The sequence below is a fragment of the Astatotilapia calliptera genome, chromosome 5, assembly GCF_900246225.1.
Source record: "Astatotilapia calliptera chromosome 5, fAstCal1.2, whole genome shotgun sequence".
NCBI lineage: Eukaryota > Metazoa > Chordata > Actinopteri > Cichliformes > Cichlidae > Astatotilapia > Astatotilapia calliptera.
The window spans coordinates 17984445-18001087 of record NC_039306.1 but is presented as its reverse complement, the minus strand read 5'-3'; the positions used below and the strand labels follow the sequence as shown (position 1 = coordinate 18001087).

The window sequence follows — 16643 nt, the reverse complement described above, 5'->3', positions numbered from 1 at the left end:
AGTATTTACAACAATGTAATTACATTTTTATGGGAAATGCTCTAAACGCAGAGAGCCTTTGTGGACATGTTTTTCCAAAAGGTGTGTGTTTGATGCCCTTAGTACTGTGTTTGTGCAGTGACTTTATTAACTTTATCACAAGATCGTCATGGTCATTAGGTTGCTTCCTGTGTCATGAAAAGCTACATTTCAACAAAGTGGGTTATGGCCGTTGGCATCTCACATAACACACCCCATGGATCGAAGTGGAGAGTCAAAGAAATAAAAGAGAAAGAAGGAAAGAAAAGAGAGGTTGAAAAGATGAATGAGGGGACACATCAGTGTGTATTGTGTGCGGTGTGTCTGGCTCCAAGACTAGACGCCAGTCTGCGAACTCACACACACAGACAGTGATGCACACATTGTGTTGCTGTCTGAAGCAGAGGTAACTCTACACCTGCAGGGGAGGGTCTGTAGGCATCTATGAAAGGCTTTGCTAAGTCTAGCAGGGTAGTCCAGAGGGCAGAGGATCTGTGGATGTGTGGTTTTTGGAAAGAAGGTGTGGGTATTTGAAGTCTGTACTGTAGGGGATTATGGTAAACACCGCAGAGTGATTGTAGAGGTGCCGAATTGTGGTGTTACAGAAGTTAAGCCTGAGGGCCAGAGTTTTAAAAGTTCCTTTTTTAAAAAGTGTTTCTTCCATGCAAAAATTATGATCTGCTTTTATGTAATAATGTTTTTGAAGATACATTTTCTCATGTTGTGATTCTTTAGCATGGCTTACTTTTCCAGTGCAAGGCACATTTAATAAGGACACCAAAAGCGTAATGTGTGGGGAAGGAAAACATTTCATAACCGCCTTTGGCAAGATGTAACATATTACTAAAAAACACAGTAAAGGTCAAACAGTGCATTTAGGTTGTGGAACCTTTTTTTCACCTGTGTGAGTCCAACCTTTTAACTCTTGCACCTGAGCAAACTAAAAGAGGGCTTCGTCTGTTTAGTCAGCACGCACGGCGACATCTACATTTTCAGAAAGAGAAGATTTAGAGATTTTATCTTGTAAGTTTTTAAGTCATTTTGTATTTTTCCCAGTTACTTAGCCAGTTCACGATCAGTTTATGCTGATCAGCTGTTTCTGTTTACTTTCAGTGAAAGCAGAAGTGTAGTATCATAGCACACATAATTCAAACAATGGTGTAATACCCCAGAGTTGCATTTTGGATTAAATAACCTTTAACTGTTGTTATGTTTTCTTTTGTTTTTTAATCTAGGTCTTAGACCACTATGAGAGGGAAGGTTTCAGCTTCCTGTCCAAGGTTTTTAATTCTTCCCATTCATTCCTGGAGGACCTGACGGGGCTGACTCTGCTGCACCAAGAGACACAGGCTGCAGAGGTAGATTGCGTCCACACATACACCCACCCACACAAATAGGTGGAGACATGATCACAAAATGTGCTAAGTGTGGCAAACCTGGTCCTTGAGCCATAATGACAAGAAACTGATGTTTGTATAGCTGGAATGAGAGCTGTGTGTGTATTCTTTGAAAGTAGTTAAGCACACTTGTCACCAATTTTGTGTTTTGTTTCTGTTTGTTTGTTCTGTTTGTCTTTTTTAAATAATGTTAGCCACCACTGTCAGGTGAAGTGTTGTTGGGGTCTGGTTTGAAAGTGGGAGTAAAGAGCTCTGCGTGGTAGTGCATTAATAGTGAGTAAGTGCTCCAAAGAGCTATGATGATGCAGGTTGTAGCCTCAAAAATATATGGTGTTTTTTGATGTTTGCACTCTGGTTTGTACTTCACCTTAGCCCATGCTGCAGAAATTTATTATTTATTTATTTTTTATAAAACTGTCTCAGCAATGACGTTAAAACGAGTGATGAAAAGCTTTGTACTGCAGTCATTATCAGTCCTCTCCTCCGTGCTTCTTAAAACTTCTTTGATTTTATTGAAATTTGCTGTAGCAGTTCCCTTTCTTATCCATCCGCACAGGCCACAGACTGTTAGTTAGCTCCAGGACCGCATGCAAGCAAAAATCTGTTGATTGGTTGATTTTCAGTCATTCTTTTCTCTGCATAACTGGAAAGTTACAAAACAGACATGATTGCAGGATCATAAATCTATTTTTTTGCTACCACTGCTGCTCACCAACAGAAGGTTGTTAGTGGAAAGTTGTACACAGCACTGAAAAGGCTAAAATGGCATGAAGTTTTTACATCTTTACCTCAGACTGATAGTTAAACCATGTGTTCTAGTTTTGTTTTGTTTTTTGTTTTTTCTGAGTGAAATATTTTACCCATCTCTTTTATCTGTGCTCTTTATGGTGACCTCCCTACACCAACAAAAGTGATTAATGTGTTTTTAAAAAAGTTAAGGAGATTGATAAATGAGCTTCTCTGTAAATGCAGAGTCCCAAAAAATCAGTCCACCAGTTAGAAATATCCCCTGTTTTTCTCATTTCATTGTGCTGGATCAGTGTCGCTGCTCCACATTAATTTTAAAAGTCAGAAGTCTGGGCATGAACTTGTTTGCCTGCCCGTACACGTCCAGACACATCTGTGTTATAAGCGTCTTTTATATGTGGAGATTCAACATGAAAACAACACTGAGACAAATTCAGTTTAATGTTAATGTCATAATAATAAGATTAACTTAATATGGAAAATAACCTAAAAATGGGCGGACTTTCACTTGTCAATTCCTGACATCACCGTTAGCACAACCCTAGCCCAAAATATACTAATTGGTCAGATTGTTGGATTAGATTGTTGCAATGGAGTTGGACATTAATAGTAAAGAGGCCATTCATCAAATCAGCCGCTAGCCTTCACCTGTGGAAACTAGTTACTGCTGGACTGAGGTAACAGCATTAGTTAGATTTGTGAAGATGTTTCAGCTCCCATTGAAGAGACTTCTTCAGTTTTAAAAACAAATTGGTGGGGTCTCAGGTACTTAACCCTTAATGGGGGTTGTCCCCTTGAATGTATTCCTGAGGCTCATTGACTTTGGGTCATGTGACGACTGACATGAGCCATGGGGTGAAAGAAGTCATGGGTCATTACCATCACTGGTGGTTAAAGGTGAAACCCCTGTGAGATCTTTCCTCAACCTATCATGTGACTTACTGAGGTCACCAGAGACGAGGTGCGAGTGGGGTTGCCTGGGAAGAGAAATCAAGACTGCACTGGAAGTGGCTGACAGCTCATGTTGTAAGCCATCACTTTTCTTCAGTGACGGTTACTCACAGTGGACAAAGATGGCCTCCTTTACTCCTCTCTTAAACCATCTGTAGTTTGTCCTTTAGGTGCACACGTACAGCTAAGTCTGTTGTTTAGGTGGTTCTTATATGTTGTACTGTGCATTTGTGAAATGGCTGTTTAGTTTTACCTATGCAGAGGTCCGACCACACCTCACTGCAGAGTATACACAGCATACATTTTTTTCATCTTGGGTTTGAGAGTTTGTGTCTTAGACAAAAATTGGACCAGGTCTAAGGGGACAGCTGCCACTTGGGGTCAAATACCTGTGGCTCTTTATCGTTTGCTTTTAGAACTGAAGAAGCCTCTTGGATGAGAGGTGAAACATCTTCACAAACCTAAAGAAGTCCAGTTGGCTCTTTTTTTCAGGCTCTCTAGAGTGTAGTTGAAATGGTTTGGGCAGCTTGTTTCATATCGGCTTCATGGCTGACCAAACAGATTTCTGAGCTTCTTGCTTTGCCTACTCCAACCATGACTGAAACCTAAACAGTGGGGCAGAGATTAATGGCTACATAGCTCTTAGATTGGTCCTGGAAGTTTTACAACCCTGGGAAATTCGTACCAATATGTTTTTTTCACACAGTTTCAGAATGGTTTTATCCTCTTGTGGAAATTTTAATTTCATCATTGGGATTTCTCTAAAAGCAAAACCAAACAGGACCTAAATCATTAAGCAAAGATGCCGTTTTAATCCCGAAGCAGAGATATTTTCGTCCCATAACCTTCCTCTAATTATTGTGTTGCCATAGAAGCGCACAGTCAATGTTGACGGAACAACGAGCGGCATAAAGTTCCAGCAAACACCCAGAATACTTTGTGGTGGAATATGGGTGGTTTTCTTCAAGACTTTCCCCTCTGACATGAGACAGAGGGAATCGGGGGGAAAGACAGAAAACGAGTGCGTGTGGGTGGTGGGGGTTGGGATTGGTCCTGTTGAACTGTGGGAAAATCCCATGTACTTTCTCCCTAATAACACATCGATGAGGAGGAGGGGGTGAAAGAAAAGCATGAGAGCCAGATTAAAATACTGAGAAACATAAGAGATAAGAGACAGTGGAGATCGTAGAAAAGACAAGCATGAAGAAAGAATGGACGTCAAAAGAGGACTGGAGATGAAAAGAAAACAATTTAAGGTGAAATGAGAGAAGCAACAAGTGAAGAAGAAAATGCCTTCCTCCTCTTTTCTCTCTCTCCCCAACTTCTACCCCCTTTCTCACCTCTTCTTCTATCAGTCTCCACCTCATCCCTATCATTTCTCTCCATCTCTTGCATTTGTTCCCACCCCCTTCTGTCCACCCCCTCTCCCCGATGAAGCGTGTTGAAGAGTCTGGCATCGGTCCCATTCTCTTCAATCAGAACACGGAGAGATTGTTTTGATTGCTCAGCCCACTAGCGCCAGAAGTCTTTGCGTCTGTTTCCTGTACACAGATTACTTTTTCTGAAAATTACTGCGCTTTAAGGACGTCCCTTAAAAAAAAGCCCTCATTTCCAGGAAAGACAGTAGTGGTTTTTTTTTCTTGACTTTGAAAGCATATTATTACTTATTTCATGCGGGAACCCACTAGAAACAGGCTTGTGGATCATTTTGGGGCTCGACCCCATATTTTGAGAAGTTCTGGTTTGCAATAATGATGATTCTCACTGCAAAATTAGGGGGTTTAAAGGGTTCTTATGTGATTCTTTTTAATGTGTACATATTGGAATTGGGTACAGTTATGAGTCCTCATGGGAAGATTATCACTTTCAGTGACTTTTCAGTGACTCACTGCTTTTAAAAGGTTTCCCTGAATTGTAAAGAATAGCTATTTTCATGACTAACTATCTCATCTGGTGTGGTTTTTTTTAGAAACTGTTGACAGATTTTACAAGTATGACTTTTAAACTGCAGGTTCTGATGAGAAATACAATAGTACTGGTCATATATGAAAAAACATAGTATTACAATGAAACAAGTTATACTTTTCAATGTTCTCGCCTTTCCCTAAAGCATGACACTGAATTCATCACAGCCGTTCAAGTGTGTGTAACCATTCTAAACTATAATCTACGTCACTAGATATCACTACTATGTACTTAAGGCCTATTTTGGGTGAGTTTGTAACCTGAGAACTACTTTTTATGCGGTCACTGCAGGGTTTTGTGGGAGTTCAAGTTCGGTAAAAGTTTAGACTGCCTGAAAGCTGTGCCTGTGCGTGTATGTGTGTGGTGTTAACGTGCACAAGTCACTTTGAATGGCTTCTTTGTGAGATCAGCCCTGCTGAGATTTCAGCCTGTGATGGGACCATGGCAGAGTGGAAAATGTATTATAAATCTGGCAAATCAGTTACTTATATTTGAAACATTTGTATGCAGCATGCCTCTTAAGGCCGTTCATGTTCGTGGCAAGGAAAATGAAACATGACCTGATTTTAATATTTATGAGCTGATCTGTAGTTGTGCTATACTTCTTTGTTTTTTACTCTGCAGATTGCCATGGTTAGTTTTCCTTGTGTTGTGCAACTGTTGCCTCCACTGTCACTCCTGTGTGTATGAGTTATTTTCATATGGTCTAATTGTGTCATACAGCAACATTTTGGCTCATTTTCTGAGATAGACTCTCCAGCAATCACACCACCTTTATGCTGTCATGTGTTTCAGGCCTCTTTTACCCCTCTTGGTCCCTATTTATCTCATAACCACATGAATGATTATGTTTAAGTTAAGAATGAGTGTGGGCCACTATCTCTATTTTTACTATTTATAGCATTGTAGAAGCAAAAAAGATGAGGGAAAAATGTTACACAGCCAGGAAAAGACTACGGCAACCATTCAGACAAGCCTTGGCTATAAAATCATTGTACTTACTTCCTCCGAGGCCGTAAAACTGCCTCATGCCTCGACTGATGCACATTTTCTCCTAACTTTAGATGAGTATTTGTAGTTAAACGTTATCGTTGCCAACAAAAATATCCATTTACCACAAGATTTTAACTGTTTCCAGCGTGTGATTTATCCAAACCAGATCAAATAAGACTGAATTGGGTCACATGTTCAACCTGTGTCGCCATGTTGGTTCAAAAGTTGAATGGGATGCATTACCTGAACTGAATCAAGCTCCGATTTCAATTCACAATAATTTTGTCATTTAAACATGTTTAACCGGAACATTGCTTTGAGTTTTGGCTGCCCTTTCCTTCCTCACTGTAGCTTCATTGTTGAGGGCAGGGTCAGACACACAAACACTCAGAGAAGCTGACAGGAAATGAGTGTCTGTACGGGATGCTCTACCTTTCCTACGATGCCCACTGATTGTCTTTGCCTTGGAAGGATGAGTCACTGCGCTCATTCATACAGCCACTTACAGGGATCAAGGACAAAATGGGTTAATTTTATGACTTTAATGTTAACAAAAAATAGAAGCGCTATACCATTATTGAAAGTTAAAGTCATAATAACAAGCTGGCTTTGCTTTTTTACTCATTTGCAGCTCTAATGCGTCAGGTTAGTAATGTGACTGCAGGAGATTTTGTAAAGGAAGTGATGCGTTACACTCATATACAGTCATCTGACTTTATCAAGGTTAGATATTATTTTGTGGCTGTGCAGTTTCCTTATATTAACATCAAGGAAGCACGTGGTCATTGATATTCAGTTGTGTATGTTGTATGTCCCTGTCATCATTGTCAGTAAACATGGGAACGAGCGTGTTTCCCGTATGTGTTAATCTGTCAGCCTGTAAATGGCTCAAACAGAGGATGTGTGACCCTTTTAGCACAAAGGGTCTTTCTGCAGAATCCATGCTCCACTCCCTTCCACCTACTCCAACTGGCACTGGCAGCAAGTCACGAGTTAGACACGTCTGTGCTGAACTTGAAGAAGAATGTGTCACTTGTCACACTCTTTTCTGTTTTGATTCTTTGGGACGTAGTCTCATGTTGAATACCGTGACAGCTGCTTGATTTTTAACAAAGGGGCCTTTAGAACATGCTTAGTACAAGAATCTCATATCACACAAGTAACACTTGATGTGATTTGCTCCACAAGGATTTGAGTGAAAAACTAGGCAACATTTAATATGGGTTTGGTTATGTGAACACACTCTAGAGGGTGTAACCTGTGTTTGTGTAACATCATCATCTTATTGTTGCATTTTGAAATGAAATCATTGTGAAATTACTTCAATCCCTTTTTAATAATATAGGACCATCTTGTATTCCTCCTTTGGGTACAGGGGCCCCTGATTTGGGAGGCATTTGTTTTTAAGTTGATACTCCAAATATCCAAGGTTACATATTGTGAGTCAGTGTCTTGCTCAAGATCGGTTTGTGAGGCACACTTTGGATAATTGCTCTGACAGTTGCTATCTAAATTATTTCGGTTTTGCTGCGTGACCTAAGATTGAACCGTACCTGTCGTCTAAGTAAAGAAGTGATCCGAGTCTTGCTGAAAATTCTTTAGGTCTAATTTTAGTACACAGAAGCTGTGTTCGATAAGATGTAGGTACCTGGATCTGTCCAGTGTGCCTGTGGCTTTTTGGTAGCAATCTCAGTGCCATCAGATGCCAGTAGTCATCACCCTGAGTCATACTCATCCCCTTGAGGAGGAGATGTTACCCAACCACCCACACACATTCATCCATGCTCTGCTCTGCGCTTATCCACGTAAAACAGTGCGCTGACGATAAAGTTGATTTAGTTATGTTGGCCCGTCACCCAGCAGCTTGGAAAGCATACAAGTGCGGATACGCGCACACACACTCAGAGTAACACAAATTATCCAGTCACATGCTTTTTTTTCTTCTTCCTCTCTCTCTCTTTGTCCCCACATAAACAGACTCTCCCAGTGGAGACACACACACGCGCGCACACACACACGCTTACTCTATGAGCGTCAGAGGGCCCCATGTATGTCAGAGCTTTATCCAAACACAGCTACAGTTGCTACATGCTGCAATTATTACCAGATGGACTCAGGGAAAACATATTAAGTCTGCTTTTTCATTATTGCACTGCACACCCTCCTGTGAGACGGAGAGTTTGAGTGGGGAAAAAAAAATAAGGAGGGAGAATGAGAGAGACATTTTAAAAAAGTATAAATTGTCTTTAAATTGACTGCAATCTACTGTCCCTGAGTAGTTGCTTATTTTCATTTCGATTTACTATTAAGTTCCTTTGAAACAAAAAAAAATCACCTATTTTTTTTTTTTTTTAACTCTTTATATCTAAGTACAATCCTTTTGTTTTTTTTACTTGATGAAATCCATGAAACTCCATTCAGTAAGACTTGGAAAGTATGGAAATTGTGTGTTAACAAGCTGTTGCTGTTCATAAACACCAACTTCCTATCCAGTTGTTAAGTGATGATGTATGAACCCTGCTTCCGGGTCCAAACTACTTTGTGTTTACTAAGGCTGTTGTTGTTTTTTTAAACCCTGTCTATTTTCTATTTAATTTTCGATTTAATCTGAACAAGCTCCTTAAAAAAAGGGGGGGAAAAGGTCGGTGAACACTGTCTGCGTTTCTCAGTTTTTATTACCACTATTCATCGGCAGCACGTTTTAAAGCACCGTTTTTTAAAAACCTTACAGTGTAACTACAGCCCATCCCATGCAACAGTATATTAATGACTAACCTCGTATTGTTGATGAATGATCTCGGTTGTGCTTCTGACTGAAGTTTGGTCCGTTTACAGCAACCTGCCATGCGATTGCTAACTTTTATTGAGTGGAAACGTTACTGTGCTAATGTGTTTATATAGCTAGCCACCACGTAGCACATCAGTACATACCAGCTAGCCAAACTTCAGTAACCCCACAAACATCACTGCTGTTTAGTTTTCTGTCTTCATTTATGTCAGAAGTGATAGCAGAACTGTACGTTTTAATTTTTCTGAAATCCCTCAGTTGGAACAGGGTATATTATGTTTAGATGGAAATTAGCAAGCTAACTCCCTGCTAACTTCTAACTCTGTTAAACTTTAACATCCAGGCATCCATGGAAAAAAAGGATTTATTCATTGTTACACCTGGTAAAGCAGCCAGACTTATCATTTTATTAAAGATGGCTGTCGCTATGTGACATCGGTTGCAAAGAAGGTTCTGGACCAAAAACCTCTCCCACGGTCACCTGTGATTTGCCTGAATGATGCTGATTTGTGTGCAAACACTTGCCAACTAATCACTGAGTGAAACTGGAAATGGAAAATATTGGTTGGTAACACATTGTTTCAAAATTCCCTTGCAACCTGTGTCACTGGCATTACTGACCGGTCTCTGGATCTGTGGCTGGGGCTTCAGCAATCGATTGGACCCGAAGCAAGCACTTCCTGACCTTTTGAGTAATACACATTTTGTCCTAGTTACTGGTGGTTGCTAGGAGGTCACCGTCAAGTCTCTAGGCCTGTGTGACTGGGCCCTTATTGAGTTTAGCAGCAAAAGCCAAGTATTAGAGTGCTCTCTTGCGTTTCTAGCCAACTGACTTTACTCTTGTTTAAACTTTAGATTTCGATTATACACTTCCTCTTCACCTTGCTTTTTATTGATTTTTTTATTTTGGCCATGCAGTCTTTATTTATTTTACTTATTCCAACATCTGCCATTACAAGCTAATTCAGGAAAACTACCAGGAAAATGAAATGTTCCTTTTGTTTTGGCTGCACGATTGAAACTTCATTTTCCCGGTAGTTTTCATGCCCAGTGGCAGACAGAAGTGCATGGTGAAAGCGACACTTTTTCATGAAACCAGTCTGGATACAACTACATTATGCAACTAACTCTTATTTTATAATCAGTTGAAACAAAAAAGCATGCCTGATGCATGTTTTAATATCATCTATTACTAGCATAAAACATCACCATTTGAATTATGTATAATATCTCCCCCTTGATCTCAGCCCAACATCTTCTTTCCAGTAAAAACATGTCAAACCACAAAAGAAGTTAAAATATCACCTATTAAGATGCAGAGAGATGAAGCATTTTATATTTAATTCAGTAGAACATTAACTGGCTGCTTTCATGCAGCAGTTTCCAGGAAAGGAGAGGAAAGGTAGCAGTTGTGGTTGAAACACAGAAGAAGGATTCAGAAAGTTATTTGATACCATGTTCCATAATTTGTTTAGAGTTTGAAAGTCAAGAAGAGATTCTTCACAGATCTCATAAAAAGAAATTTCAGTTTTAACATGAGGAAATATGTGATCATTCTAAATTTATTACTGGAAACTTTAGTCTTCATTTCTTTCTTGTTATAATTTGATAGCTTCTAAGTTCACTCTGCCTAAAATACTTATTGTTACAGATCATTTGAATTAATTGATCTGAAGTTTACTCCTTGAATAATCTCAATTGGTTAATTCCAGAAAACCTTCAAGGAAAATTTATGAAAATATTGCTACATTACAGACTTTTTGTGTGATTTTGTATTTCTGTGTATTAATGTAAAAAGTAAAGCGTGCATACCATCATGTGGCACATGCATATTTATGTCCCATACATATGCCAGCTATTCCTGCTTGACATCTTCTGCACTGCTAATTATAAAAGTGTGCTCTTCTTTCTCTGATGCATGCCAGCAGGGAGAGACAGGTCACATCTTCTATCCTTCCTTTCTTTACATAGTTTCTCACACATGCAGAAACTTTGTTCCTATACATAGTCTAAATCATCCCAGTCCTTTACAGGCTAAATTCAGAAGCTTTGTGTCATCGGTGGCTTGACTTTTAACCTCACTTGCTAATCCTACATATGCTAACCTTAACATATAAGTGGGGTGAGTAATTCTTGTGTGTTTGTTTTTATAACTAACCCTAGTCTTCACAGGTTCTAGATTGTCCAGCACAAATTGGCTCTTGGTTGTCTGACGCTGGCAGTGAGTGCTGGCAACCACAAAAGGGAAAATAGTGTAGTGCAAACAAGTGAAGTTTGACAAATAGGGATAACAAAGTGATTCAACCACAGCCTGCTTTACTCAATAGAGTTACCGGATTGAATAATACATGTTCTGTGCCAGGGCAGGTCATTCAGGACTTGGGTCAGGTGTGGCAGCTACAGTACGCCATCAGTCATTTAACTGCCCCTGTCCCACCTTTCTGATCCTCTAGCTGAGGTAACATGACACTTAGAACTAGCAGAGCTGCTCAGTGTTTCCATCATTACAAGGTGCCATGTTCAGCAAAATATAAATACCCAGGAAGAAGAAGAAAGAAGAAATATCCAGTCAGTGATCCATTTGCCTTATTAGTACATGCTCATATTGCAATATTGTTTGTTGCCTGTTCTTGTTTGGCCGTGAAATTAAAAAAATATGAGGTGCTGTAAGTGTATAAATGCAAACAATGGTCTCTTTTAGCCCATTGCAAGGTGATTGCTAGGCAACGTGATAACATTGTCATCTATCACATATAATTCAGCTTTTGTGGTTATAATGGACATGTTATTGTCATAAAATTAAAACAATAGGATCCTTTCATAAGGTGTTGTAGGTGCATAGAGGCAAAAAATACTGTTCAGCCTAGCCTGTTGCTAGGTGGTTGCCAAACAATTTGATGGCATTGTAATGGTTGCTCAAATCCTCATCGTGTAGGAGGAGTTGGCAGACAAAGAGACAAACACAGAGATTTTGTTTTATAAAAGGAAGAAAAGACTGGTCAATTTTAATAGATTACCCGAGTTATTGTTGATTTAGCACTATGTAGGTTTATTATTGTTGTTACTGATATTAGCATTTTTCCGAGCTTTTTCACTCAATGTGGAGATAAAGATGAAGAGGTGAGAAGAACAGCAGGTGATATGTTGTAAAGCTTCTTGGCACGGAAATAAGTCCACTTTTCTCCCTTGGTGGGCTGTATTAATACCCTTATGCACAGGATTGGAGCCAGCAAAGGGATGTACTGTAGGATGGGGGTGGAGAAGAAGCATGGCACCCAGAACAGCTGTCCTGTGTCTTGACCCCAAAGAAGCTCATACAGAATTACTAATCATCAATCACAGGGAGGTATTTTCATAAGTCATAAATAGGATCCATAAAGCCAAATTTTCCTTCACTACATGGGAAAACTTACAGAGGCCCTGTTCCTATACATGGCCTCTCCTCTCAGGCGCCAGTCAGTCCAAAGTGATGTCTTCTTCGAGCCAGGAAGCGAGCGACAGACAGATGGACAGATGACTGGGTGGCAGCAGACAGAGTAGTAGTCTAGTCGTCCCTGTTTAGCTCCTACTCTCCTTCCTGTTCGGTAGCTTAACAACTATTTCTGTATCTGTGTCAGCTTTGCACTTTTGGAGTGGACTGTCACTTGTGCAAGCACCCCAACACCACTTGCTTACATGTGGATCGGTTTGCTACACAGCTGAACTATTCAATGTAATTTTTGTTTTAACATGGACATTATGTTATTGGAGATTAAGATTTTATTATCTGATTTCTGGTATTATTTAGTCCCAATACAAATAACTTATTTGCTAGTACTCAAAAAACTCTTGAATGATTTATTAATATGACAACACCTATATTATGTTTTTCTCATGGTGTCAAAACACACCGTCACTGGTTTTTGTCTTCTTTTTTGTATACCCTTTTTTTTGTTGTTAAACTACGGAGAAAACGCTAAGTAATGCACAATTTTTGAAAAGCAAAAAGATACACATTTTATTGTTACTCCCCAACTAGTCACAGCAGATGGCTGCCTCTCCCTGAGCCTGAGCCAGAGGTTTCTTCCTATTAAACGGGGGTTCTTCCTTCCCACTGTCACCAGGTTCTTGCTCATAGGATGTCGTCTGATCATTGGGGCTTTCTCTCTGTAATTGAAGGTTTTTTACCTTACAATATAAAATACGTTGAGACAACAACTGTTGTTGTGATTTGGCGCTATCAAATGAAGTGAATCAAGTTGGCGAGCTATGTATCATTTAGAAAAATAATGTTCTGCCATCTATTAATGGATGATGAGGTAGTGTTGTTTTAGGTATAAGTGTGTAATGGAGTCCTGGAAGCCCAGTTTGATAAATGCATAATTTTGAATATAAAACCGTTTATATTACCATCTGTCCATTTTCTGCTACTTAACCAATTCAGGTCATGAGGGACGGAAGGCAGGGTATGCTGTGGACAGGTTACTAAGTGTCTAATATAAAGTCCCATGAAGAATGCCTTCATCTTTGCTGGATGAAGTCTGGTTATAGCAAAAATTGCAAAAGTTCCAACTTTTATGTCATGTGATTGTTTGTTTGTTTGTTTTTGTTCATTTTCCCCCTCACTGTTCAAACTGGAGACTGTGGCACTACAGTTGCAGTGATATAAGTAAGGGGTCTGCTCTGCATTGTTACTGAAACTGCTTTAAGGTAAAAAAAACAAAACAGAAAAACAATGATATTATATTTAAAGACATATTATATTTAATTTATATTTAAAGATATTACACTTTTCATTTGAAGGTTGGATTATAAACAATAATCTCATCCTCCTTGATACTGAAACTGGTATTAGACAACATCACTACATATTGGGTCCAATCTCATCTTTCAGGGTGAGTAATTAAATTCAAATACTTTGTTTTGTTCCTCACTAAGGACAAAAGGTTTGGAGATACCAGCGCTGAATTTAATGGATGTTTACCTTTCCAGTGAAGGTCAAATGTGTCATCTGTATCCAAGTAAATGCAGCTCAGCTGGAACCAAAGGAAGTGAATGTTATCAGAATGTAAGCACACATTGTGCCCAGTACATATTCTATTGTTTGATATGCTGAAACCTGGCATACACAGATGTATTAGCACATGACGAAATCTCCATTCAGGAGTGTTTCTAACATCAAACCCACTAAGAGTTGTATTTTTCTGTTACGCACAACTACTACAACATACAGAAATTTATTTGAAAAAAAAAAGTCAAGAATAATTAAACGATCAGTTTTACATTCACATGAGCACAGATAGCTGCTGTGTGTACATATAACCTGGAGTCTAAAGTGTTTTCCATGGATTCTGTCAGTTCAGGGCTTTTTGTCCTCATTTTCTGGTTTTGGCAAACACAGTAAAAATCTCCAGCTGCATCAAAGACAGAGATAAGAGTCTGTGTGTGTACGTGTGTGTGTGTGTGTGTGTGTAAGAGAGAGAGAGGATCTTGTAGCCTGATTCTGGCCTGCCTTGCTGGTCACAGGTAATCTGCCCAGGAGCTCCGATTTGAAAAGGAATTGCACACACGCACACATTGGACATCTGGCCACAGTGCCGGTTCTTATCTTTTCTCCCGATGCCGTCCTGTCGAGCACATGGAGAGCAGTGATAACATCGAGCCCGGGGTTCTGATAATTACACATACATACACGCGGGTGCACGCACGATAAGTACTGCATGATTTGCATACAGCATGTATCTGTACATATAGTATATTTGTGTTTGTCTGCTATCTGTGAGTGAGACTACGACTAACGCTCACAGATAGACTTTGGCTAATGTTTGACTGACTTTGTTTCTTTTCTTCATATATGAAGTTTTAAGTTGTTGGCAGTGACTGATTCGCAAAGTGCAAAGCCTTGTAATGAAAGACTGTGACTGTCTGGTGTGCTTAGCATCAGATCAAAAGATTGCTTCAACTGTGGTTTACTAAGCACTTTGTCTTCTTTTCTTCTATTAAATGCGTTTGTGTATGTGTGTGTCTGTATTTGCGTGCAGGGATTGCTGCTCTACAGTAGAACGACTGGTTTGAATAGTATTTGCACTCAATTTGACAATTTACAGATTTTAAAACAGAGAAAAAAAGAGTTCTCGTTTCATAATTTGCATTCTGTTGAGGGTTTTTGTTAGGCAGAAGTGCGTGAGAGGATCTGTGAATGTGCGCGCACGCTTACCCAAGCCCGTGTGTGTCTTAGTGCACGTGCCCATGGGGCCCTGCTAGTGTTTGATTGCTGCTCTGACCACAAGTTGGGCTTTGACTCATAGTTCTAATTAAACGTAGGGCAGGTCTGAACTGGCAGGGCACACATACACGTACACACACCGCCTCTGAAGTTGATCTGTTATTGCCATTCGGTTAGTTGCACCCTCAAAAATGGTTCATTACACTGCGAGCACACACACATGCTAATGCCTCGCCAAAGGCGACTGCAGCTGATCTAAACAGAGGCTTCAAACTTTTAAAGGTTTTAATTTTACTGCAGCTTTGGCACACAAATAATAGTTGTCACTGTCATAACAGCTGTAACTGAACAGCGAAAACCAGTTTTTAAAAATCATACGTAATCTGTAAAAGGACTTTTTTCAAGCGTACTGTTATATATTTTACTATGTAGCTAAATTAGATATTTAAACCCTGATATGACTCTAAAATGTGTTGATAACCTCTGCTGTACAGGAAATGTGTCACTGGGAAATGGTCAACAGGGAACGGGGAAAAACGTAGGGAAGTGGAAGATGGAGAACGATAGCCAGTGGCTGACAGTGAGAGAAAGGACAGAAAAGTAGAGTAAGGCAGACGGAGCAAGAGACTTTTAAAGGAAAGAGGATATGTCAGTTGTCGAACTAAATGTTGTTTTCAAAAACGGTTTCGATCTAGGGAAACATTTCAGAGAAAGTTAGAAAGTCACTGCCACTGGAAAAAGAGGACATTTGGGAAATTTAAGCCCCTAAATATTTAAGAAAAAAGTTAAGAACATGGAAGAACAGTCCTCCTGCAAAGAAGGGCGAATAGTCTGTTGGTGTCTCAGGAGAAACAACAGAACCCAGCTGTTGCTCTGCAGGCCACCACACCCAGCGGAGAGAGGCTCCATTTGTTGTTGTTGCTGGCCTTCACGACGCTGACAGAAAAAGTGGGAAAAGGGGGAGGTGGAGGTGGTGGCAGCAGACTCCGGCTGACTTAAAGTAAAGAAAAGAGAGAGTGAAAAGTAGCAAAGGAAATGAAAAGAGGATGCTGCATCGCTTCTGGTTTGTCAGTTCTCCGTGAAAGGGTTTGGTCCAAAGTTTGTTATCTGGGTCGAGTATTGAGAATGCCACTGCTTTGTTTGATTACCCCAAGACTCGGGAGATTATGAAAACACAGCCAAGGGGACATGACCTCAGCTGGGACCTGAACATTAACGCCGTTCCCACGAGAGCTCCTCTAAGCCATCTCTTTTCCCTTTTTTAACTTGCGTCAGACGACTTTCACTCCCATCCATGTTATCCTTCACTTTCCGCCTGACGTTGATTTTCTTCAACCTCCTCTCGAGCTTCATCCGTGTTGTCCTGTTGTTCCCATTTTTCCTTGTGTCACTTATTTTCCCTCTGTCTCCAAATGTAATTGCTACACTTTTAATGACTGGGCTGTTTTTTGTAGCTATTGTAAAACACACTGCTGTCATTTAATAAAATTATGACCTGGGTTTAACCCCCCCCCCCCCCCCCCCCCACTCAGCCTTTTCAGCCACATTTTCCCTCAGCTGCTGGTGAGCCATACAAGTA

At 40.0% G+C, this 16643-nt stretch overlaps 1 protein-coding gene across 2 annotated transcripts in view; it reads left to right on the top strand.

Annotated features, from left to right (window-relative positions):
• atg7 (ATG7 autophagy related 7 homolog (S. cerevisiae)) overlaps window positions 1–16643 on the top strand; it is a 58189-nt gene that overhangs the window by 30367 nt on the left and 11179 nt on the right. For both annotated transcript variants that reach the window (XM_026167707.1, XM_026167708.1), the window contains exon 18: window positions 1254–1376. In XM_026167707.1, the coding sequence (XP_026023492.1) occupies window positions 1254–1376 (123 nt within the window). The remainder of the gene's footprint in view (window positions 1–1253; window positions 1377–16643) is intronic.